At 43.4% G+C, this 26,757-nt stretch overlaps 1 protein-coding gene across 7 annotated transcripts in view; it reads right to left on the bottom strand.

The window, feature by feature from the left end:
- The window catches only part of PARD3B (par-3 family cell polarity regulator beta), a 604,960-nt gene that overhangs the window by 100,964 nt on the left and 477,239 nt on the right, over positions 1-26,757 (bottom strand). For all 7 annotated transcript variants that reach the window (XM_075934324.1, XM_075934322.1, XM_075934323.1 and 4 more), the window contains one exon: positions 17,918-18,220. In XM_075934324.1, coding sequence (XP_075790439.1) covers positions 17,918-18,220 — 303 coding nt within the window. The remainder of the gene's footprint in view (positions 1-17,917; positions 18,221-26,757) is intronic.

Genomic DNA, 26,757 nt, shown 5'->3' with positions numbered 1-26,757 from the left:
AATTTGTTTCCCATAGATTTTATGTAGATACCATCATGATTATCTGAGGCCGATTCCCGTTTATGAGGTAATAACCATTTCCTGGGCTGAATACTACTCTAAGGCTTAAGGGAGACATGTTTATGGTAGATAAACTCTAACACTGAAGGATATACTTTAGTTAACACCACACTAATAGAAAACACCCACAAGTTACTATTGAATATTTTAATTTCAAATTAAAATGTTAAGTGAACAGAGAAAATCAACCACAATGATTGACTGTCAAATGAATGAAGGAGTGTTTGAAATGTTAAAGCACTTGTTTGGCCCTTTCTTGCTCCCCCCATCCTTCCTACATCTTCTCTACAAGTCAAGAAGAGCTGAGCACACACCTCACTGAATTGAGAGGAAAGAGCATGGATTTTTCTAATGCAAACAATGTAAATACAACATCTCACTGCCATTCTGCGGCGAAGAGGTTTGCCAGCTTGTGGAACAAGAGAGGATCAGGACAGAGATGGGAGGAAGGAAATGCGCCAAAGACTGAATGAGCTTCTCCGCCTCCCCCACCTCATTATGCATTACCATTTCAGACGTTTCTTAACCTAGATTGCTTTGCTTTTTTTAAAAAAATAAAAAATTGTTTTCATATTAAATTTGAGAGTTTTTCTCCTTCAGCCTGAAGGAGTGACAAAGAGAGGCAGTCACCTGTTTTGTAGATAACTGGACAGTATAAAATGTTTAATGTGAACACTCTCTGTTAGGGTATGTCTACACGACAAAGTTAATTCGAACTAACAGACGTTAGTTCGAATTAACTTTGATAGGCGCTACACAGGCAAACCGCTAGTTCGAACTTAATTCGAACTAGCAGAGCGCTTAATTCGAACTAGGTAAACCTCATTCCACGAGGACTAAGCCTAGTTCGAATTAACTAGTTCGAATTAAGGGCTGTGTAGCCATTTAATTCGAACTAGTGGGAGGCTAGCCCTCCCCAGCTTGCCCTGGTGGCCACTCTGGGCAACACCAGGGAAACTCTTCTGCCCCCCCTCCCGGCCCCGGAGCCCTTAAAGGGGCACGGGCTGGCTACGGTGTCCGGGCCAGGGGCAACCCTGCCAGCACCCAGCCAGCAGACCCTGCACCTGGCATGGCACGAACCAGCCACCCACTGCCACCCAGCCCTCCCCCTCTTCCCGGGACCAGGCTGGCGGCTCCCAGGAGCCTGCCCAGGTCCGCAAGAGGCGGGCGCCCACCTGGTCTAGTGCAGACATCGTGGACCTCATCCACGACCTCCACACTAGGCACAGGAAAGTGGCCGTCTAGGGCAGGATAGCTGCCAGCCTAGCCACCCAGGAGCAGGTTTGCATGAAAATCAAGGTGGTCCACTGAGACCCCGGACCCTGAGCTTAGAATGGCCGTACTGGGTCAGGCCAAAGGTCCATCTAGCCCAGTAGCCTGTCTGTCAACAGTGGGCAACACTAGGTACCTTGGAGGGGATGGACGGAAGACAATGACCAAGCCATTTGTCTCGTGCCATCCCTCTCCAGCCTTCCACAAACAGAGGCCAGGGACACCATTTCTACCCCCTGGCTAATAGCACTCCATGGACCCAACCTCCATGACTTTATCTCACTTCTCTTTAAACTCTGTTCTAGTTCTAGCCTTCACAGCCTCCTGCAGCAAGGAGTTCCACAGGTTGACTATTTGCTTTGTGACGAAGAACTTCCTGTTGTTAGTTTGAAGCCTGCTACCCATTCATTTCATTTGGTGTCCTTTAGTCCTTATAATATGGGAACTAATGAAGAACTTTTCTTTATGCACCCTCTCCACACCACTCATGCTTTTATAGACCTCTATCATATCCCCCCTCAGTCTCCTCTTTTCTAAGCTGAGAAGTCCCAGTCTCTTTAGCCTCTCTTCATATGGGACCTGTTCCAAACCCCTGATCATTTTAGTTGCCCTCCCCTCTCCCACCCTCTCTCTTCCCTTCTCCCACCTCCTTTTCCCAGTCTCCCCGAGTTTTGTTCAATAAAGAGAGTTTCTGTTTTTGAACACACGTGTCCTTTATTTTGTACATCAGGAAGAGGGGCTAGGGAGGGGTAAGTGGAAGGAGGTGAGGGAGGAATGGGGTACGAGCCCCCGATGGGGAGGACTGGGCTGGCTCTGCGGGCTCCTCGGGGTGGAAGCTCTCCTGAAGCCCCTTGATTGACCCCCCCCCTCCGGATGGCAGCCTGTGGCAAGTGCAGCCGGGCTGATGGCCGAGTGCTGTGATGTGCCGAGTGTGGCACTCCAAGCCAGGACTGCTTTGCAAGCGGGGAACCCTGAGAACTGTCTGTCCGGGGTGGGAGTTGGGTCCCTTTAAGCACAGCCCTCGGCTAGCCTGAGACAGCAGCTCCACGCTCTAAGTCCTAATCTGATGCCCTGCCGGCACTGCTTCCGGCCATCCTTAACTCGGTTCAGGGTCCACTCAATGTGGACATGCTAGTTCGAATTAGCAAAACGCTAATTCGAACTAGTTTTTAAGTCTAGATGCGCTAATTCGAATTAGCTTAGTTTAAATTAAGTAGTTCGAACTAAGTTAGTTCGAATTAGTGCTGTAGTGTAGACATACCCTTAGTGTTTAAAAATGGACTCCAGAAATCTAGGCTGCATCATGATATACAGATACCTGCTACTGGGTTAGCTGAAGCAATATGACTTTCCTGTGTTCCTGTCTCCTCACAGGAGGCCTTGCTTTCTCTGGGATACAACCCAGAGTGTGGTTATAAAAAAGCTCTTTTGCTTTCTGTGGCAGTGACAGTCCCCGTACAATGGCCAAAGTTCTACGGGCCTACTAACATCAACAACAAACCTGCTGCAGAACGCCATTCACCTGGAAGAGAATTTGTGCTACTGAGTCAAGCCTCTCGCCAGCAATTACTTTTGTTGCCATATGGTGCCAGGCTTCCCTTTGTAGGTGCAAGCACTCAAAGAGGTTCAGTTCCCAGGGTAGCTGCTCACTTATCACTTGTAACATCAAGTGGGTAGGCCAGAGCTGACGAGGAAATAAGAGAATGATACCACACTGCTTCTTAAAGTTTGCTGTGACCCTTTGGACCATGGGCTGTATTAATGACACCATGAACACTGGTCAAAAACAACATTTCTAAGTCCACCATCAATTGCATGCACCGAACAATTGCCAGGAGGTATCTTTCCACTTACCAGTTTTTCCATAACTCTCCAGACATCCAAATTTTGTTGTTAGCAACATACAGTAATGACTACATTTTACAACTAGCTAGATTCTTTCATTTTTCTAATGATTACAGGATCCAATTTCTTGATGCTGTTTATATTTGCCATTGATACTATTGCAATGTTGCTCAGTGTTTGCTTGGCTTTCCATCAATGACATCTTGACACTGACAGGGTCCTAAACTCTGCTCAGGAATAATAAGGTTTTTCCATTGTTCTCTCCTAATGTCACACACTTGACCCTGCATAAAGATGCCATCTTGTCTCTGTTGACTCTCACAGAGGGTATGTCTACACTACCCCGCTAGTTCGAACTAGCAGGGTAATGTAGGCATACCCTGAGTTCTAATCAGGTGGTTCCTATTAAAGTCCTAGCCCAGGATATAGAAGGGTTTGACTGATTCTTTGAGACAGAGGAAACTATGAGCTGGGGCTGACTGGTCCTGCATGGAAAATCCTACCGAATAGCCAAGCTGGGGAGAAAGCTTAGGTTGAAGTTTATGTTTTGTTATTGAGTTAACAATAAATGTAAGCCCCAAAAGGAGGTAAATTTGCACCACAGTAAATCCAGTATCTGTCTAGTCTGCTCAGAACTCTACCTTACTTACAGACACTTAAAGGCATGTCTCCATTTCAGAATTAACTCAGCTGACTGACACCCAGGTCTGTGCATTCAGGTTAGCAGCTGCACGGCAAAGCTGTCACTGTATTCCACATTCTGCTTTGCTCACTTCCGTGTGTTGCTAGAACTTCTAGGCGCAGATTCCTTGGTTCTCTGTGCTGCAGTAAAGCGAGCTCTTCTAAGATTCTCTCTCAAAGACTGTGGGAGAACGTGTATGCTATTCTGGGTGTATAGGGTGAAATTATGGGAAAACACTGGAGGACTCAGGTTATTTAGCATGCGTCCTCACTAAAAAGCTGTCACCAGAAAAAGTAGCTAGCTAGCTCAGATTGAAAGCACCGCCCACTAAACATTGGTCAGAGATTTTTGTGTGTGGACAGAAGTGTTACTAGTAAGACCCAAGTAAGAACTTGGTCAACTCTGAAAGTGAAGATATACCTGGCAGTCAAGGTCCTATCCAGAACTCCAACCAGCTAAAATATATATTTTTTGCATTAAAGATGTAATTTAATTGTGTTCTCTTTTCTTGGAATCTCACATTTCTCTCATTCAGATCCATTTAATACATGGCCACTGATATCACTCCTCTTTACCAAGTCACAGAATCACAGAACCACAGAGCTGGAAGAGACCTCAGAAGGTCATCAAGTCCAGCCCCCTGCTCTAGGCAGGACCAATCCCCACTAAATAAACCCAGCCAGGGCTTTGTCAAGCCAAGACTTAAAACACCTCTAGGGATGGAGACTCCACTACTTCCCTAGGTAACCCATTCTAGTGCTTCACCACCCTCCTACTGAAATAAGCTTTTCCTAATATCCAACCTGGACCTCTCCCACCAGAACTTGAGACCATTGCTCCTTGTTCTGCCATCCATCACTACTGTGAACAGCCTTTCTCCATCCTCTTTAGAATCTCCCTTCAGGAAACTGAAGGCTGCTATCAAATCCCCCCTCACTGTTCGCTTCTGCAGACTAAACAGATCTAGAAAGTCACATCCACTGACTTTCCCATGTCCACAGAGCCTCATCATAGAAGCTAATCAGAAGTTACCTCATCATAGAAGCTAATCAGATTGGTCAGGCATGACTTGCCCTTTGTGAATCCATGCTGACTATTCCTGATCACTTTCCTCTCTTCCAAGTGCCTCAAAATGGATTCCTTAAGGATCCCTTCCATGATTTTTTCAGAAAGAGAGATAAGACTGACTGGCCTATAGTTCCCTGGATCGTCCTTCTTCCCTTTTTTGAAGATGGACACTACATTTGCCTTTTTCCAATCATCCGAGATCTCTCCCGATCTCCACAACTTTTCAAAGATAATGGCCAAAGGCTCCTCAATGACATTTGCCAACTCCCTCAGTACCCTCGAATGCATTAAGTCCGGACCCATGGATTTGTGTACGTTTAGCTTTTCTAAATAGTTCCTAACCTGTTCTTTACCCACCAAGGGCTGTCCATCTTCATCCCATCTTGCGTCGCTTAGCGCATTAGTCTGGGAGCCGACCTTGTCCGTGAATAGAGAGGCAAAGAAAGCATTGAGTACTTCAGCTTTCCCCACATCCTCTGTCACTAGGTTACCTCCTTCATTCAGTAGGGACCCCATATCCCTCTCTGATCACCTTCTTCTTAACATGACTGTAGAAACCTCTCTTGTTATCCTTCACATCCTTTGCCAGTCGCAATTCCATCTGCGCTTTCACCTTCCTGATAACCCCCCGGCATTCTCGAGCTATACATTTAAACCCCTCCCTGGTCATTTGTCCAAGTTTCCACTTTTTGTAAGCTTCCTTTTTGTGCTTAAGTCTAGGAACTACTTCTTCACATTTGTTTGTCTTGATCTCTCTGCTGTCTTAATCACAGCCAGAATTTTCTGTCTACCTACCCCTCCCCTATATACTTAACCAAAAAAGGCATCGGACAGCAAGAGTAACAATTGTGGGGATGGCCTTGAGAGTAAGGAAGGAGACAGAGCATGTAAGGCAGGCATGTAACTGATGGAAGGGAAAGACATGGAAATGTTGAGTAAGACACAGTCTGCTGTTTGTTTCTATGTTCAGGGAAACAGGACTTTGTATCTTTGTAAATAGACAAGGCAGCATCAAAGCATAGTGGTAGCACCCAAGAGGTGCGCACTGCCCCACTGTGTCTCTGCCAAAATTTTGATTAATAATTAGGGTGCTCTCTCATGGCCCCTCCCCATTCCTCTGGGTGGCCCTCTCTCCACCCTCCGTGGGCACCAGTCGCAACAAAGAAAATATGTAACTTACATCATCCATGGCTTCTCCTAATGTAAACAATCCTGTAAGTCAGACAAATTGGCTAGCTCATTGGTGTAATGGGGAAACAACTCCCAAGGACTCCAAGATAAGAAGAGGGGTGAGAAACCAACTAGATATTACTTGAGAATAGAATTGTGAATTTTCAGTTCACTGACATTAAACATTTTGCAGGAGTATATCAGTTTTGATTCAACTTGCATTGGGAAAGGTTTTTTAGGTGCATTGAAATTTCCAGACAAAACAACAGAGACAGAGACAGAGACAGAGACAGAGACAGAGAGACAGAGAGACAGAGACAGAGACAGAGAGAGAGAGAGAGAGAGAGAGAGACCTCCTCTCCCAAATAGCTAGCAGTTCAGGCATTCACATATTATGTGAGAGAGTCATGTCCTTATTTTTCACAAAAAACTTCAAAAGGCCTCAGTTTTGTCCTGATGTGGAACAGGAACATTTCTGAAATCTGAAAATTTGGGACAGGAAAACGATTTCCTGCCTAGCTCTAGTTGACAGTTACAGAGTTTTAATAATTTTCTCCACTTTTGATTCAGAATTAGGTTTATTATTGTTATTTAGGATTACAAACATCCCAGAGATGTGTTGGTCTGTTCATTGTTCAGCTATTAATTATGAAAAATATAAGGAAAACTATATTTCCATGCTGCTCATCTACTAAGGTAGATTTTCCTGTTCAAGAAGAACTGTTTAGTTAAATTACTAGCCTGTTAAATGGAAATACCAGAAGCTATTAGAGGCTTGCACTTTCAATATGCAAGTGACTGGCCTATAAACAAGATTTTAACAGCTTCTCTTTTGAACAGCTCTGACTGTTTAATTAATCTTCAGCCATTAACCATTCATTTAAAATGCCACTTACGAAATCTTAATTTTGCACATTATCAGCTGGTTCACAAATAGCTATCCATGAGCAGTAGTGTAATGATCTCCCTCTCTCTCTCTTCTCTTAGAGCTTACCAACCTTATAGTCAATTTTGGCTTCTTAATTAACCACATACATATTAGCATTTAAAATTAAATGGCAGGGTTTTTTTTCAAAAAAGGCTTAATGTGCATAGCAAAGTTAATACTCAGATTATTCTGCAGCATATTAAAAGATACAAAACCCAGCTTTTGGTCCAACAACCCCTGAACAAGACAGAAATTGGGACCTTTGCCCGTAGCTAGAAAAATCAGCAATGGAAGAAAGATGTGGAGGGCCATATGTGGAGGGAAGAAAGATGTGGAGGGTGATACATTCAAGCTGTATCGAAAATCTCAACGTTTTGCTTTTATTTATGCAATAAAGATGACGACGACACCATCCCTCCAATATAAGCGAGGGCAGATCCTCATACACATACATGCCTTTTGCATGAAACAAAATACAGGACTATGTAGCACTTTAAAGACTAACAAGATGGTTTATTAGGTGATGAGCTTTCGTGGGCCAGACCCACTTCCTCAGATCAAATAGTGGAAGAAAATAGTCACAACCATATATACCAAAGGATACAATTAAAAAAATGAACACATATGAAAAGGACAAATCACATTTCAGAACAGTGATTTGGTGATTCCGAAATGTGAAAACAAGCCACCAGGCTGAGTTGGTAATGGGTTTGGGATCTTGAGATGAGCAGAAGCTACAAGACACCTGCAGTTTTGGAAGAGTAGGAAGAGGCAGGAGCAGCAGCATTCCAGTACTGCCATGGCAATGGCTTCCTCAACAGGCCAGCCAGCTGCAACTGCCCCCAGCAGCAGCAGCGGTAACTGGGATGACCATAGCCGCAACAACAACAGCGATTATTATCTCAGCATCATTGCTGACAGAGCGGAAGAGCCAATAGATGAAGCAGAGGGAATTGGACTGTGAAAATTTTAGTCTCATTTTTCTTCCTGTTTATTGTTAAAGAGTGTATGGGTTTGTCTGTAAATAAAGTTGAATGCCTGTGTTCTGAATGAGACCTCTCCTATCCATCCTGCAACTGTATACGCCGGTAGGCCTCCCGGAGGGGTTCCTCTGCCTCCGGGTCAGTGGGAGACGCGCCCATCCCACTGCGCAGCCTCTTAAAATAGTCCCTGAGTCTCTAGTCCCACAGCCTGGCTTTGCCCAGGACATGTCAGGGGGTAAATAGTCCAACTCCCGGCCTTACTCCAGGTTGGGGCGAGAGGCAACTAGTCCCAGTGCCCGGCCTTGCCTCAGGTCGGGCTGAGAGGCAGCAAACCCACACGTTCCAGTCTAGGAGTCCAAAAACCCAGATGAGCCCTGGCTCTAGGTCAGGGTGGGCCAACAAATAACCCACAGTTATAAACAGTAGTTCCTTAGCCCAGGCCTTGTTCCAGGTGGGGCAGCAAATAATCAGGTAAGCCCTGGCCCTAGATCAGGGCGGGGCAACAAATACAACAACAGTCCATAAGTTCAAGAGGCCCTAGCCTGTCTTTGGCAGGGGCAGTCACTCCTTAAATAGTATGGCCCTAGCCCTGGTTCAGGGCAGGGCAGCAGCAATAGTCCTGCCACTTTAAGAGGCTGAGGCCTGGTTCCAGGCTGGGCCGTAAACAAACACAATACACCAGTTCAGAGCCCAGGCCCTATGGCAGGGTGGGGCACCCAACCAACAGTACAATGAACCCTGGCCCTGGGGCAGGGCGCGGCAACAAACAAACAGTACCAGAGGCCCAGGCCTGGTGACAGGCTGGGCTGCACACAAACACAGGTTTGGGGAAGCTCCTTGTTCAGGAGGAGGGCAGGTAGTTCACCCGCAGCGGTGGTGAGGGGGAGACTGCCACCCGGTAGGTGGGGGGGAGGGGTGCAGGCAAACCCACTCCACTGCACCCTGGCCCATGGCCCTAGATGCAGCACAGCTGCTGCTGGCTCAGCAGGGGCTCCAGTCCACAATGCGCTGGCCTAGGGCTTTTACCAGCCCATACTATTCCCTGAGCCACTTCCCATCTCCCCCTCAGTGGGAACTGTACCTGTGTCTCAGGTAGGTTCCACGGGGAGTCAAGGAGGGTCTCCTCCAGCAGGAGTCTCAGTGGCCCAATCCAGGCCTCAGCTGCTTCTGATCCTCCGGCTCCAGCTGGTAGGCTGGCTGCAGCAGGCAGGAATGTCTGGGATGGTCCTCGAGATTCGGTTGGTTGGCGGGGTCTGACAGGTCCTCTGGGTCAGGCTCGTCCAGAAGCTCTGGCAGGTCCTCGGGGTGAAGGCTGGCACCAAGGTTCAGACAGATCCCTCAGGTCGGTCAGGTCCTCCGGGTTCTCGGGTACGGTTGGCGGGGCCTGCTGGTTCGGCAGGAGCTCACGAACCCAAGGGAAAGGCAAACTTCAGAGCTCAGGCGGGTCCTCAGGTTCCTTCCCTGTACGCCCAGGCCACGCCCCAGTCTCCCCTTCAGGGAGCACAGAATAGGCCTCTGGTTCCTCTGGGTATGTCTATACTACCACCCTAGTTCGAACTAGGGTGGTAATGTAGGCAACCGGAGTTGCAAATGAAGCTCGGGATTTGAATATGAATTTGAATTTCGTGGGTTTCATTTGCATAAAGCTGTTACGCCTAGTCCGAGGAGTAACGGTAGTTCGGACTAGGAAGCCTAGTCCGAACTACCTAGTCTGTGCCACGTGTAGCCGCGTGGCACGGAGTCCGCACGAGCGGACATTTAAAAATGGTGGCACCCAGCTTTATGCAAATGAAACCCGGGAAATTCAAATCCCGGGCTTCATTTGCAACTCCGGTTGCCTACATTACCACCCTAGTTCGAACTAGGGTGGTAGTGTAGACATACCCTCTGAGTCAGAGAGCAGGCCTGGTGGCGATCCTAGCCAGGTCTCTGTCTCCCAGTCAGGGAGTTTGGGGTAAGCCTTAGAGTCAGAAGCAGTTGGAGGCCTCAGTCCCTGTGGCAGGGAGCTCTGGGCAGGCCTCTGGCTCCCACCGAGGCTCGGCCCAGACTGAGCTCTCAGCCTGGCTCTTTATAGTCCTAGCCCCGCCCCTTGACTTCCAGTCAGGTGATAGGGAGGGGCTAGGCGGTACCCAAAATGGCACCCGGAGGGTTTCTTCCGCCTCTGGCTCAATGGGTGGCCAGTCTGCCCCACTACAAACTTCTCAACCAGTGCTTACAGCATGATAGATGTAAATATCAAATGCTGACAAGTAACTGCTAAATGTTAAATGCTAAATGTTAACATTAGTGTAATATTGTAATGCTTTCTTGCATGGGCATGTAGAGGTCCTTTGTTTGTGCAGGATTTCTATATGATCATTACATTATAACTGTTATGTATTCTATGTATAGCTTATTTGGATTACAGCCTGTATCTTTATTTTGCTATGCCAATTTACCAAATGTAATTCTATTGTTGTTTTCTTGCATTCTATACATTCTTTCCTGCCTGTAAGTTATCTCATTTGGATAATCAGATCTATTTTCAACGAATTTCTGTTTGACTCACCGTGATTGGAAGTCTATATCCATGTCCTCTGTATATCAGAGACTAGCACCCTACTAGTACCCTGGCAATTTCTTTAGAGTGGAACGGTACCTTGATTATCAGTTTGGATAAGATGTAAATTGAGGTTTGAATAGAAAAGTATTGTTTTTAGGTAACATAATTGAATCCGACTTTTGCAATAAGATATTAATGCTTTTACTACACTCATGAAAAATGACTTAATTTCTATAGCACCTCTCATTCCAAAGATCTTGGCAAAATACTCATAGGATTACTTCACCTTCCCTGCAATGCAGCCAACACTGAGAAGAAATGCACCAACTGTTTAACTGTGTACAGGAATGCTACATACTTGCAAACAGGAAGAAAAGAAAACTATACAAAACTGAAATTACAGATGGAGTTTTAGGTAGAAGGTATGAAGCTATGCATGTTGGAATTTGGTCATGACACAACTGTTAACTTTTCATTAAGTAGAACAGGAACCTGCCTCTCCATCCCCATGTATGCATTTACATAGCAGGGGTTAACCATGTACTTCATAATAACCTGAGTAATTTTCTCATCACATGTGTAGAGCACTCCTGCCTGCATTTTGAACTGTAGGGGGTTCCTCGGTTAGTTTGGGACAACCCATGAGTGGGACACTATAATGAAAGAATAAATTGAGATTATTATGTATTTTTAGGAGGGAAAGGCAGTTAATTATATATCAGCTATTAGTAGCACTTATATGGCCACAGAAATTCTCTCATTATAAGTGGCCTCATAATTTTATAAAAGTCATAAAAATGATACTTTAAAAAAAAAAGTCTGATTTCTTGATTCAACTGATGAGTTTTAATTCTTTCTGACAATGACACATAACTGGAATTCCCAGACTCAAATGAGATCATCTATGCTTTGTTTGCTGACACCAAAAAAAGAATTTTTTTAACTCATTTATTTTAGTCACACTAAGTCCCCACAAACTAAATCACTAGTTGTGAGTTAGAGGTGGGAGGGAAAAAACAGCATTTATTAAGAAAAATTAACAGCAAATAATCATGAGGGACAGACAGAGGGAAACCTAGCAAAAGTGAAGGTTACTCACTTTGTGCAGTCACTGGAGTTATTCGAGATGAATGTCCCTGTGGGTGCTCCCTGCTTGGCCTTGGTGCTCTCCTGGTGCATGGATCGGAGATTTTGAGGTAGTCCAGCATGGGCCATGCGTGCACAGTACTGCCACTATGCACCTTTGTAGTCAGAACCGTGCATGTGTGCCCTGAGCCCTCCAGTTCCTTTTTTACATCAGAGTTCCCCAACTCCAAAGTAGAGGGGAGCAGGGTGGGTAATGGAGGACCAACAGGGACACTCATCTCAAAGAGCTCCAGTTACTGCACAAGGTGAGCAACATTTGCTTGTGTCCTGAGAGATGTCTCTGTGGGTGCTCCATGCTAGGTGGCTAAAGAGCAGTTTCCCTTAAGGCGGTAGGGGCATTGCAGTGCATTGGAACACTGAGGACAGTTCTGCTCTGCCCAAAGACGCGTTAGCTCCGGCACCATAGGCAAGTGCATACTGGTTGGCAAATGTATGTTGCAGCGCCCAGGTGGTGGCTTTACAGATTTCTGTCATCAGTAAATTGTGCAGGTATGCTGTCGAGGTGGAAACAGATCTTGTGGAACGAACTGTCAGGTGGCTGACATCCCTTGAGTCCATAGCATAAGCATGTGCAATCTGCAATCCATTTGGAAAGCACTTGCTTGGAGATTGGAGTACCCTTGGAATGGTCTGCCATGGATAGAAACAGTCACGGAGTCCTCCTAAAGGCTTTGATTCTTTCTAAATAAAAAACAAGCCCCCATGGACATCCGGAGTATGCATGGAAGTTTAAAATGAATTAGCATGTGGTTTTGGAAAAAAGATGGGGAGCTGCAGAGATTCATTCATGTGAAATGAGGAGGGAATCTTTGGATGAGTCCTTAAAGTGACCGTCTTTGAAAAATATTGTGAATTACAGCTCTGCTATATCTCCCACACAATGAGCTGAAGTGATGGAAATGAGGAAGGAGACCTTCATGGAAAGGTGTAACAGTGAGCAAGATGCAAGTGATTCTAAAGGTGGCCTGGTAAGGGTGCACAGAACCAAATTTAGGTCCCAAGCTATAATGGATGAAGAATTTGAAGTCTTTGTAGTTGGGTGAGCAAAGACTGATAAGCTAGTGATCCAACAGTGAAATGCAATGATCACTGCAAGATGTTCTCCGATGGAGCTAAGAGATAAAGCCACTTGCTTGAGGGTAAGCATACAATCCAGTACAAGTGGAAGAGGTATTGTCAATGGGTCTTCCCATCTTGACGCACACCATGGTGCAAATCACTTCCATCTGTGGGAACATGAAGAGCAGATGGACTGTTTCCTGATGTGGATGAGTACCTGCTGTAACTGATCTGAGTATTCTGAGTTCAAGAGCCATAGAGGAGCCATGCTGTGAGATGCAGTATGGACAGGTCAGGATAGGTTTGTTTCCCCTGACCCAGAGTGATCATGTCATGTTGGAGAGAAAGGCCTTACATCCTGAGCAGGAAGGGCTACCTGGGTTGCCTTGGCCATGCGGAGGCTATTAGGATCACTCAGGCTGGGTCCGTTCTGATCTTTTGTACCACTTCGGACAGTAGAGGAATCAGGGGAAAGGCATAGCACAGAGGGTACGTCTAAACTACAGGCTTTTTTCGACAGAGGCTTTGTTGACAGATACCAGCACTGTCGACAAAGTAAGCCGCGTTTTTGACAGAGTCTAGATGCTCTCTTTCAAAAAAGCACAGTTTGCATGCAATAGCGCCTTTTTTCAACAGAGTACTACTGAAAAAAGGCATTATTCCTCGTAGAATGAGGTTTACCGCTGTCGACAAAACTGCCGTGTTCTGTTGACTTACTGTTGACAGAACACGGAAGTAGTGTAGACGCAGGTATAGTTTTGTTGACAAAAGCTCATTTTTCTCGACAAAACCCTGTAGTCTAGACACTCCCAGAGAGTCCATCCAGTTGATGAGAAAATCATCCCCTTGATATCTCATGCCTATGCCTGCCCTGGTGCAGAAGTTTATGCACTTGGAGTTGTGGGGCATTGCAAACAGATTGATGGTTGGTTATCCCCATCTGAGGAAGAGGGAGCGCAGCACAAATTTGTTGAGTATCCACTCGTGATGTTGGGGAAATCGTCTGCTCAATGCATCTGCGGTGATGTTGTATGAGCCTGAAATGTGCATTGTGAAAACCCAGACTCTGTAAACACAGAATTGTCATTTGTGTGGTACATATTGCCTTGACGTAGGTGTGAGCCTTGAGGAGGCCATTGTTGAAGTAGGGGAATATGATTATCCCAAGAGTGCGAAGGTATGCTGTGACGATTGCTAGGACCTTGGAGAATACGCGAGGGCCTGTGGACAGCGTAAATCTCAGGAACCATCTGCTTGAGGGTTGGATTAGGGCACGAAAATAGGCATCCTATAGATCAAGAGCTGAAAACCAATCCCCTGTTGCGTTTTTACATACTTGTTGAGTCTTTGAAAACTGAGGATGCAGCATCAGCCTCTGCTTTCTTTTGTGTTAAAAAATAATGGAATAAAAACCTTTCCTTCTGTGCTGTAGCGGAACAGGTTCCTCTGCTCCTACGTGTAGAAGATCTTCTACTTCTTGATGAAGCTGCATTTCATGGGAAAGGTCCCTGAAGAGGGACATAGTAGGTGGGTGTGCAGTAGTGGGGGAAAAAAAGGGATAATATAATCAGAAAGGATGACATCTAGAACCCATCTGTAGGAGGTTATGGCTGCCCAGTGATGGTAAAAAGGGTGAAGTTGATTGGCAAACAATTGCTGGGGTGTGGATACCAAGAGCATGAAGTGTGAGATGTGAGTCCTTATTGGTTTTGCTGGCACACAATTTTTCTCCATTGAAGGACACATCTTCTACTGTAGACCGTATGTCCCTTGGAAATGTGGGAAGTGTGAACCAAGAAGCCCTGCACATCACTGTGGGAGTCGCAACAGATTCTGCTGTGGCATCAGCTCATCAAAGGCTGCCTGTAAAGCTGTGTATTAAATTGTTTGGCCTTCTGAGACTATGGCTTTGGACTGTGGTCTTTTGGTATCAGGTTATCATCAGCAAAGTCCATAAAGCTTCGAGTAATTCCTGTGCCGTTACAGCCACCATGGCATGTAGTGGTAGCATCGTGTGTGTGTGGCCCGTGCCAGACTGCTTCAAAATCTCCAATCCAGGCACTGGGACAGCATCTAGGCTAAGCTTGAAGCATCCACAAGGACATCTCTTGAGGAAGAACCTGAACTATTTCATGACCAACCTGTTGATAAATGCTCACCCTCATAAAAGCAAGATAATTTTCGCTTGGCTATTAAGTATCTGTTATCCACCTCCTCACTGTTCTGATGCAGACAACACCTGACATAAGACAGATTTGGCTTGGTAATTAATGTAGTTTTTCATCCATATCTCTACCTCCTTCCCCACTGGCAGGATTTCTTTGCCTGCAGTTGACAGTATACTGGTGCAGTGTTTTTAAGTAACTGTTGGCTTTGACATCATTCTATAAATTTATATGTTTACACTGAAGTTTGGCAGATTTCTTGATGGTGAATACAAACTATCTTTTGTTATTGAGACAGGAAAGATAGGCTGCCTTTGCCAGTATTAATTCTAACAGAAATCCACACCCCCAATTCCAATTTCTATAATGTGATCAAACAGGCTTTACAAGCCCAAGAAACTCATAGACTCATAGGGCTAGAAGAGACCTCAGGAGAGGTCACTGAGTTCAACACCCTGGTAAAAGCAGGCCGGATCCCAGTGAAATCATCCCAGCCAGGGCTTTGTCAAGCCAGGACTCAAAAACCTCTAGGAATGGAAATCACACCACCTCACTAGGTAATACATTCCAGTGCTTCACCGCCCCCCTAATATGCAAAGTAGACCTCCCCAACTGTAACTTGAGACCATTGTTCCTCACCCCCATGGAGAACAGTCCCTCTCCATCTTCTTTGGAACCCCCTTTTCAGATAGATAAAGGCTACTATCAAATTCCCCCTCACTCTTTTATTCTGTAGACTAAATGACCACAAATCCCTCAGACTCTTCTCATGAGTCATGTTCTCCAGCCTCCTAATCATTTTTGTTGCCCTCCACTGGACCCTTTCTAATGCGTCTACATCTTTTCTGTAATCAGGGTCCCAGAACTGGACGCAATACTCTAGATGTGGTGCTGAATAAAGGGGAATAATCACTTCCCTAGATCTGCTGGCAATGGTCCTACTAATGCACCCCAATATTCCTGCTAGCCAGTGGTAATGGACCAACCCAGGCATATCAGGTTAATTCAGGAATAACTCTGCCTCATGTCCCCCTTCATCATCAATTTTTTTGCACTTTTTCCTGTTTAAGTGCTGGTTTTAGTTTTCCAGTAATTTTGCTTGTGTGGCTTGGAATTAGAGATGAGTTCATGCTAAAATACCAGCTCTAAACACTGCAACCAGACCTGGATTTGGATCCGTTTGCTGCTCATGCTTAACTCTAAAGTAAACAAAGACTACATTTAGTGGCTAGACACACTATATCTAGCCAAAACCTTAAGTGGAAATAAGATGTTCGTGGGAAAGACTTGTATATTCTTTTTCACCTTAATAGAAAAGCAATACATATCACAGCTTCAGTTTCAATGGGAATTGTAGAAATTGGTCCTGTTACAATAGAAATCTGAAACAGAACTCTAACCCTAATTAGACTTGGTGCAGCTAGCACTACACCTAATAATGATAGGCTTCAGAGAGGGATCTGTGTTAGTCTGTTTCAGCAGAAACAACAGAGTCCAGTGGCACTTTAAAGAGTATAACAAATGTATCAGGGTATTAGAGCATAAGCTTTTGAGAGCTACAACTTGCTTCCTCAGATGCTGAGGAGAAAAAGACAGAAAGACAGAAAGACAGAAAGACAGAAAGAAAGAAAGACAGAAAGACAGAAAGAAAGAAAGACAGAAAGAAAGAAGCAAAGAGAGATGAGAGTGCAACCACAGTGCTAATTAAACCAGAATGGATGTGGCTAATCTCCAACGATGGTGAGAAGGTGAGAGCACCTAATCTAAGCATGTTTGAATGTGAGAAATTTCAGATTTGGATCTAGATTTCAAATCCTCAGCATTTGACAGAGTTGACATAACTTGCTCCTATGCATGGGGTGTTGATGGTGTAGAAGGGGAGATGCTTGTTATCTGCCTCTTCTCCTTGACTACCCAACTAAGAGCTTTCTCCAATACTGTATTCAGATGAATGAGAGGATGTGACATATTCCCGCTAAACACTCACATTTCTGTTCATGTCACAAACTACTGACGAGCTATATCTCAATGACCTAAGACATATCCAAAGTACTGTATCTACACAGTCAAAACTCTCCCACGTCTGTGCTCACACAGCCCCTCAAACTCATACAGCATAGAATGATGCAGCAAGGAACCACATTATAAGCCACAGTACAAGATTAATTCCTTAACATTTAAACTGCTCCCTCACCCCATATTCCCAATTCCTGTAATGTCCATTCACCCGTCTTCCTCGCACATTCACACATAGGTCAAAAAAATTCCCATGTACATTTTTATTAGCAATATGACATTAATGAAATCATATATTTCTTATACTGCCCTTGCTTTAGAAACTTCACAGTTGTGGCTGCATCACTGAGTCACAAGGTTTTCTTTTTAATTCAAAGAAAAACTTCACCATCTTTTTTTAATGCTATCAACCCAGTCGCTTGACAGTAAGGATTAAAAATTGCTCCTTCTTTCTCACTTGGTTATTGGAAAGGCTGTGAAAGGTAATCAGTCTTGTGAAGCTACACTTTATAGTCTGCATAAAATGCCATGATTCCCAGTTCTCTCCCCAACCTAATTGAAAGTGCGTAATATCACACAGCTGGGGAAATGTAAACTGTAAACATATGCAATATATCACACTATCACACAGAAACTCATTATGAATGGGCACTGGGTGATCATCAGGACCAAAAGGGATCTAAAAACAGAATTTTGCTGAAGAATAAAACTTTTTTCTGTATAAAAGAGAAAAAATACACTTTCTCTGCAGCACAGGAATTGTATTGGAGGCAGTTCATTCATTTGGTTTGTGAAATATGGACCTTTCATTAATGATTCTATTTGCTGCTTTATGTAGACTCTTCAGGGGCACTGTTGGGGTAAGACTGCTCTTTGTTAAAAAATGTAAATCAAAAGCAAACCCATTGTACTTAATCAAGTAAATACAGGTAAATGTGGAACTGAAAAACCAGGCAATCCGCAGCCACTGGGTATCATTACCTGTCAGCAGGATTCTGTGGATGGTGCTGCTTGCTTATCTTTGCATATAGTCCTTCTAAATGCTCTCTTTCTCCTGGTTTTGTAGGGATATCGTGTGGGTATCCAAAGGTTTCTGCTGCAGGTGGAGACGATGGCCTGTAGACATTTGCTGCTGGGTATGCCTCCCTGAAGTGATTCACTCTGGCATAATTTGGGTCCATCTCATCATCATCAATATCAGGGGGGGGACTTATAGGGCTAGTGGAGTAATCAGCAAGCCCTCTTGCCTGCTTTTGCCGTAACTCCTGATGTTTTGCACCAATCCTAATTGTTAAAAAGAAACAAACAAGTTTGGATTTTCTCCAGCAATGACAGCACGCTGATGATGCATCAAACAAAATTTTAAAAACATTTCTCAGCTGTTATAAATGTAAACTATCTATATATTTCAGGAGCACAACTAGAAATCTCTAGGCTCTGTTCCTTTGGCATGCAGCTTTGTAATCATGCAAGTTGTCTTTCTGCAGTCTGATAACAGATTATTGCAGAGTAGGGTGCAATTTTTCACAAACATTCCTGATAGGTGTTGTTTGCGTATGAGTGCATACACACACTTTTAATTATACATAGATCTAATATTTTAGATATATAGCTCTACTAAAGAGTTGTGTTAAAAACAACACAGGCTTAAATAGCTAACTTAATCTTCAGTTTCCATCTAAATTTGACCATAAAAATATTATTGCTTCTTTGACCCAGACATATTCTTCTAAATAAATTAACTTGCAAAAAGTGGATTAAACATGAAATAAATGTGATGATGGCACAGTTGTCTGCAAAGCAGAAGCCAAAGCAAAATATTTTATATATATATATATATGTTACATAAATGGAAGACCTCATGCTTCATTATATAGGGGCTAGGGACAGAGTAAAACAGGGAGAAATTAATAGAAACCTGATAGAGATGAATTGGTACATGTAAGTGAATTAAAGACTATTACTGGCAGTGCTCCACTGTGATAAAGCCTTAAGTGGTATTACAAAACACTTCTGCTAATCAGTGCCATTGTGTAATCTGCAGGGAATAGGAATGGTAAAACATATCCAGGTAAATTTCAAACCCAAACTTCAGTGAGTCAACATTTATTCCTGACAATAAAAAAAAAATACAATAAAGTTCCATGAATGTGAAACTTCTGTTAAATCTTCAGCTCCTCTTTAAGAGAGCATAAACAAACAAGAAGAAAAATGACAGCAGCGTGCTGACTGTAGTATGGAGAATACCCTGGAGTAAATGGAACTTATGGAAGTGTATGATGCAGGAAAAAATGCAAGGCAGAAACAAATATCACACCGGCACTGGTTGCTGTTAAAAAGTCAACATATATCCACTGTCACTGTATCTGAAGCACAGTAGCACTTGATAGTGAATGTATAGAAAGAATAGTAAGTAGGACACTACTTAATGTGGTTCAACACTGGTGACCACCTTGATAGAAAACACAAAAACTGTTGATCCATTCTTTCCAGATACGTGCAACCAACTGGAATATGTACCTGAGGATTTTTATTATGCTTCATTAGAAAATATATTTAACAGTGTTCTACATAATTCTTCACCAAAAACAGCTGGGTAAGCAATCACATCCTATTTATCTTTTGCAAAACATCAAATCTTTTCTAAACATACTTAAGCATGTTAATATGTACAGTGCAACCTTGGAATACCTGCCTTTCCCCAAAAGACCATGGATTTTATGGGACAGAGATGAATATGATAACCAGACTTTCAGTGAGAAAAGCCAAGATGCATCTTGTGGTGGACAGGGGTGTTACAGAAGACAATTTCTGATGGGTGTCATTGTTCCATCTCTGCCTTCTGCCAGCTTCCTCAGAGGAAAGAGTGGTCAAGGCCTCATTCATGTAACATTTCTCCTTCTCCCATGTCACCTTCCCTCTTTCCAGAGTGAATCTTTTCATTCCCTATCTGCTGCAATGTGAAGAGGAGATTTCCCGGGGGGAAGGGGGGAGTTGTTCATGGAGAGCATATCATGGTATTGACATAACAAACCTGGTCAGTGAGATACCTGAGCTCTCAGCTAGCCTTCTGTCCATTCCATTAGCCCAGCTAACTGATATTTCATATGGCCAGAGTTTGATGGGATTTATATCAAGTGGGGGAGAAGATTGTTTTTGTAAAACTTTCAAGGCACTGGAACACATATTGAAAAAAAAGGACACTCCTTTGTGGAGGGACACATGGTTACTCTGGGGTGGAGAAAAAGGCAAGCATGGACATATAAAGTCTATGCTGAAATTAATACAGATGAAAACAAACACTAATAAGCAGTCATTGGTTTTCCTTTCTATACTGTAGTTTCAAACCTCAAGACAGCCCTGGCATGAATAATGAGTGAGAAGATGAAAATATGCAAAAGATTTCATCCTCTACGGGTTCCTGAATAAAGATAAAAGAAAGACTACACAGCAGGAGGGACCCAGCCTGCCCATGCCACTGCCACCAGAATAAACTCACCACATTTTCTGTTAAATATTTTTGGAAGAAGTTATAACCTGATAAATTCTTGGAACAAAACCATCTTTCCAGAGTGAGTGCAGAAAGGATCCTAATGTTAGGGAGTGCACACTGCACTGTGACAAAAGAGATGGATTCCCATTTGCCATAAAGCTATAGACATCAAAACCACAGGAAGAGGGTGTCACGTTGCTGAATTGGAGGGAAGCAGCCAGATCGCTGCTGCACCCCTAGGTGGGGATGTTGGCCCCAGAAATTGGTATGGGGGGAGCCATGTGGGGTATTGAATGGGAGATTATTGTTTGTTGATCTTATGTACGCTATTTATGAGTGTATAATGTCTGTGTGTGTAGGTAGGAATCTGTAATCTGTGTGGAAGCTGAATATTTCTGTGAATGTGGTTAAGCATGGCTATGGACAGGCTGAGTAGCAAAGCCCTGTGGAACAATGACTCTCAATAGGCTATGGACACACCCAAAGAATGGGATTTGTCACCTGAGGGCAGCCAGCAGGAAACACAGAGATTGGCCTCTGACCAGGTGACTTGCTGCAGACTAGAAGAGGCCAGGAAGGAGTATAAAGAGGCCATGTGGTCGATGCCATTTTGTTCTCAGCTCAGCACTTCATCCCAGAGGCAGCACTGCAGGGATTGAAGAGCCCGGAAGACCTGTGAACCCATCCTGATTGTAGGATGTGCAATAAGAACTTTTAAACCAGCAGCTGCAACATCTCTGCTAGAGCCTGCATCGAGAACTGGGAGATTCGGTGCATGTAACGTACTGTACTTTAATAACCTTACTCTCGTGCTTTTCTTTCTTGTAATAATAAACCTTTAGATATAGATTCTAAAGGATTGGCCCAGCGTGATTTGTGGTAAGGTCCAGAGGGTAAATTGACCAGGGATCTGTGGCTGGTTTCTTGGAACCGGACAGAACTTGTTCGGGGTAGCTGGGATTGGGTGCTAGGACCCCCCCACCTGTGTATGAGGCCCGGGGCCATCTGGGGCACGGATATTGCTGGGGTGTCGGAGGGGTTTTGCTCGGGAGGCTTCAGGCAGGCTGCTGAAGCGCTCTGTGAGACTGGTTTGTGGCCTGTTTGGAGAGGTCGCCAGTCGGGGGCTGTAAGGAACCCCGGATTTGAGAAATTCACCCTGAGCGGATGCCCGCAGCTGTGCCCAGACACGGCCCGGTCCGTCACAGAGGGGTCTAGGATACTGGTTGCTCCTACAGTGACTTCCTGAGAAATCATCTTGCAAAAGATTAATATATATGGCATGTCCTACATGGGGTTATGTTTAGAAATGTAAAGATGAAAGCACTCTGTTTACCTCCTCCCCTGCACATAGCTGGTAGCTACTGGACCCAGAAAGTTTATCAATTCTGCAGTCCAAGTCTCAGAAAGTTCTGCCTTTTCCCCATTAAATGTTTTTATAGCAATTTAAGACTGTTTCAGCTATTCGGCCAAATCCTGAGATATGCTGAATATCTGCAAATATATCCAGGAAACTGAAAACAGTAGACCAGACCCTCAGCTGCTGTAAAATGGCATAACTCCATTGACTTTAATGAAGGCATTTGCCTATTGACACTAGCTGAAGAGCTAGTACAATACTTGATACTGCATATCAGGGAATTTCTACAGGTGTGTGTGGGATACCATCCATCATGGTCTTCTATAGATGACTTGGTGCAACTAATTGGAATTGCAATGGTGAACTAAACCAACATATCCCATACCCCTTAGAGATTGCAGACATGATGGTAACAGAGTAGCACAACACAGTGGCATCATGTGTCACTTGCTTTCATATTCGACAGTGAAAGTAATTTGCTCTGCCATCAATACTTGTACCTTCTGCACAACAAAAACTGGAATTAGGTTACCACAATTTTCTTTTGTTACCGTGAATGAGCCTAGCTTCTTCAAATTTTCCTTATGAATGCAGCCTACAATCACTTTCACTGCTATAAGCTGTACCTGCTCAAGAACAATTCCTTCCTTTCTATAATATGCTGACCAGTCAATGCCAGGGTATGTGAATTTCTTGATGATCAATGTCTCATCTTTTCAACAGAGCTATTATAATTGTATTAACATTTCTTTTTTCTTTCTCACTCTTTCATGGAAATCTATAAAATCTGCTCAATGATCTTTCTTTTACTCTTTGTTTTTCATTTCAATCCAAGCGCTGCCCAGATGTGAGAACTGAACGACACTGTCTATATAATTTCAGTTTTGTATCTATTTTACTAAATCTTCCTTTATTCCTCTTGTCCTATTCACTTCTATCCCATTTTCTGAAGTTTTAAATACCCTGCGTGCATAACAGCACCACGTTCTGACCCAATTCTTAGGAATATTTGTTTTCTACAAAACACACCAACAAGAGCCTGTTTCACCGTATTTCCTCCTTCTCCCCACTCTTACGGCTCTTTTGTTGCTTTTCCTTATAATTTATGGTAGTTCCAGCTCTTGCCCTCATCACAAAAATGAGAGTACTACTATTACAGGGGAGCCAAACATGCATCACAGGATGGGTCTGATTAAACAAGTGGAAGTGAGAGATTACGTGTCACTCACCACTGTGACACCAGCAGTGAAACTAAAGAGGAGAGGCACAGGTCACAATCTGAACAGTTTAGCCTAATACTAAGTTTATATAAACTTCCTGATGAGGGAATGGGAAATAAACCACACAGAATGGAGGGAAGCCAGTGACATTTCCTATGTGTATCACATATCAGTTCTGCTCATTCTACCCTGCCACCTGAAACCAAGCATCCAGTTAAATCACTGCATGACAAACACATCAGCTTCCGTTAGCTGTGCATCTGTGAAAACACAGCCCTCTCACCTTGGTAGTTAGAGCACAGGCACCTTAGAAACGCTATAGTATGTGCTGCCCTCAACTTCCTGTTATCCCGCTCTCTTACTTGTCATCCGAAACCAAACACATAGTTCCGGCCTAAAGACTTTCTCTATCTTCTAAGCCCAGAATCTATCACGCATAGCTTTTCATGACCACGAATAATATGATATGGGGCTGCAAAAGCCAAATGTTCACATTGCAGCTCAATAAGAGTACAGATACATTTTTCAAAATAACTTAAGTGACATTTTCAAAAGTGGTTTAGACATTGAAGGAGTCTAAATCTTATGGAAAGTCAATGGGCCTTAGGCTAGGTCAGTTCTGAAAAATGGAACTTAAAGTGTTTTTGAAACTTTTACTCCTATTTTCTGCTGTGGCTGCTCGGCACAGGAACAATAATTTATGGTATACAAGTTAATTTCTTCCTTAGATGTCTTTCCAATGTGATCCATTAACACATATTCCATAGCTGGCACCTTTTTTTGTGTACCACCAGCATGAACGCTGTAAGGGAAGAAACAGAACATCACAGCCTTCACATTTTTCTCTGTTGTGTATCTTAGGTGAGATGAACCACGGTTTTGCACAATGTGCACTATACAAACCAAATGTTTCCAGTTGCCATTTATAACAACATGAACAAAACCTGCTAGCTACTGCAAAAAGGCTGCAGCTACAGTTGTGACTACGTAGACACAGCTCACAGGCTTCTACTGACAGCACTGGAATTGCTTGAGGGATCCCGAAAGGCAGATAATGTACTATTTTCTTCTAGCTAGCATGAACAAACTTTCTGCTGAAAATGTACAAGTCATACAACAATCTGTTTTATTATGTCAAGTGTAGATTGTGGGCATAATGCTGTGTAGAGTACATGGAATGCCACGATGCACACTAACAAGTAGACAATACAGTCAAAGAGAAAAATAAACCCGAACAATGGATTCCACAAAGAGTGGTGGTGGGGTTTTCAATAGAATACAGAAATACTCTTTGATAAAAAGGATTAAAATGGATAGGTTTCGCAGGAAATTTGTGTTTTAAGGAGTGATTTGAACAAGCATCAGTGAGGGAAATTCCCAAAGACAGACTAGGAGAAGCAATAATAACTAGCAAAGGTGAAGTGTAAAACAGGAACAGATAGGTAAGAGGCACAGGTCATTTACGATAATTAGCATGTGATTTTCAATTAATATAGTCAAAAGGGAGTTGCTGTGAAAGTGGCGAGATGTAGCTGGGATTTCACAAAAAGGTTCAAATCTGTGAATCTTTTAATCAGGTTAATTAGTGTAATAAATATTCTTCCATTCATTTTCTCTTTCCTTGTGTGTAGTGGAATCAAAGCCACTGCGTTTTTCCACTCACGTGATGCTGCCTGAATCTCCAAACTGCAATGATTACTCAATTTACATCTGATTTACAGTCTTAATATCTCAACTGTGATTTTACATAACATTTCAGCTTTTGTCTCTCATTTCCCTAATGCATACATATATTGAGAAAAGTGTTGTCTAGAAGAAAGTACCTCGTTGCTCCACGAGGTCATTTGGATTTCAGTTGGGTTTAATTCATCTACATAAAAATAGGCAAAAGTTTTTTGTCCATCAACCCTAATATGCAACACTTACTAAAGTGAATTGAGTTTTTCATATGATTGTCTAGGGCAATATCTGGCCAAATGCTTTAAACATTTTATTTTATTCATAATGAACATGCATGAACTTTTCATATAAGTATTAACAAACCCTATTCATAACTTGAATGTTTTTACAACCAAAAGTCTGATTTTGTTTTGTCAATCTTTTATTCTGTGGTCAGGCACAATATTTTGAAGTGGAAGGTTAAGTATGTCTCCTAATGTGGTGCTTTAGTATTCAATCCCCAAAACAATGGGTAATTAAGTAAACATCAAGGCAACTGGATTGGACCAGTGTAACTGAACATAAGAACACAAGAACATAAGAACGGCCATACTGGGTCAGACCAAAGGTCCATCTAGCCCAGTATCCTGTCTGCCGACAGTGGCCAGCACCAGGTGCCCCAAAGAGGGTGGACCGAAGACAATGATCAAGCGATTTGTCTCCTGCCATCCCTCTCCAGCCTCTGACAAACAGAGGCCACAGACACCGTTTTATCCCCTGGCTTATAGCCTTTTATGGACCTAACCTCCATGAAATTATCTAGCTTCTCTTTAAACTCTATTATAGTCCTAGCCTTCATAGCCTCCTCTGGCAAGGAGTTCCACAGGTTGACTACACGCTGTGTGAAGAAGAACTTCGCTTATTAGTTTTAAACCTGCTACCCATTAATTTCATTTGGTGTCCTCTAGTTCTTCTATTTAGGGAACTAATAAATAACTTTTCTTTATCGGCCCTCTCCACACCACTCATGATTTTATATACCTCTATAATACCCCCCCCCCCAGTCTCCTCTTTTCTAAACTGAAAAGTCCCAGTTGCTTTAACCTCTCCTCATATGGCACCCGTTCCAAACCCCTAATCATTTTAGTTGCCCTTTTCTGAACCCTTTCCAAGGCCAAAATATCTTTTTTGAGATGAGGAGACCACATCTGTACACAGTATTCAGGATGTGGGTGTACCATAGTTTTATACAGGGGCAGTAAGATATTCTGGGTCTTATTTTCTATCCCTTTCCTAATAATTCCTAGCATCCTATTTTCCTTTTTGACCGCCACTGCACACTGCGTGGAAGTTTTCAGAGAACTGTCCACGATAACGCCAAGATCTCTTTCCTGATTTGGCGTAGCCAAATTAGCCCCCATCATACTGTATGTATAGTTGGGGTTATTTTTCGTGATGTGCATTATTTTACACTTATCCACATTAAATTTCATTTGCCATTTTGTTGCCTAATCACTCAGTTTGGTGAGATCTTTTTGGAGTCCTTCACAGTCTGCTTCTGTCTTGACTATCCTAAACAGTTTGGTATCATCCGCAAACTTTACTACCTCACTGCTTCCCCCTTTCTCCAGAGCATTTATGAATAAGTTGAAAAGGATTGGCCCCAGGACTGACCCTTGGGGGACACCACTAGTTACCCCTCTCCAATCTGAAAATTTACCATTTATTCCTACCCTTTGTTTCCTGTCTTTTAACCAGTTCTCAATCCAAGAAAGGACCTTCCCTCTTATCCCATGGCCATGTAATTTACACAAGAGCCTTTGGTGAGGGACCTTGTTAAAGGCTTTCTGAAAATTCAAGTATACTATACCTACTGGATCCCCCTTGTCCGCATGTTTGTTAACCCCTTCAAAGAACTCTAATAGATTAGTAAGACAGGATTTCCCTTTACAGAAACCATGTTGACTTTTGTCCAAGAAATTATGTTCTTCTACATGCTTCACAATTTTATTCTTCACTATTGTTTCGACTAATTTGCCCTGTACTGAAGTTAGACTTACCGGTCTGTAATTGCCAAGATCGCCTCTAGAGC

The sequence above is a fragment of the Pelodiscus sinensis genome, chromosome 7, assembly GCF_049634645.1.
Source record: "Pelodiscus sinensis isolate JC-2024 chromosome 7, ASM4963464v1, whole genome shotgun sequence".
NCBI classification, from domain to species: Eukaryota; Metazoa; Chordata; order Testudines; family Trionychidae; genus Pelodiscus; species Pelodiscus sinensis.
This window is presented reverse-complemented; position numbering and strand designations above follow the sequence as displayed.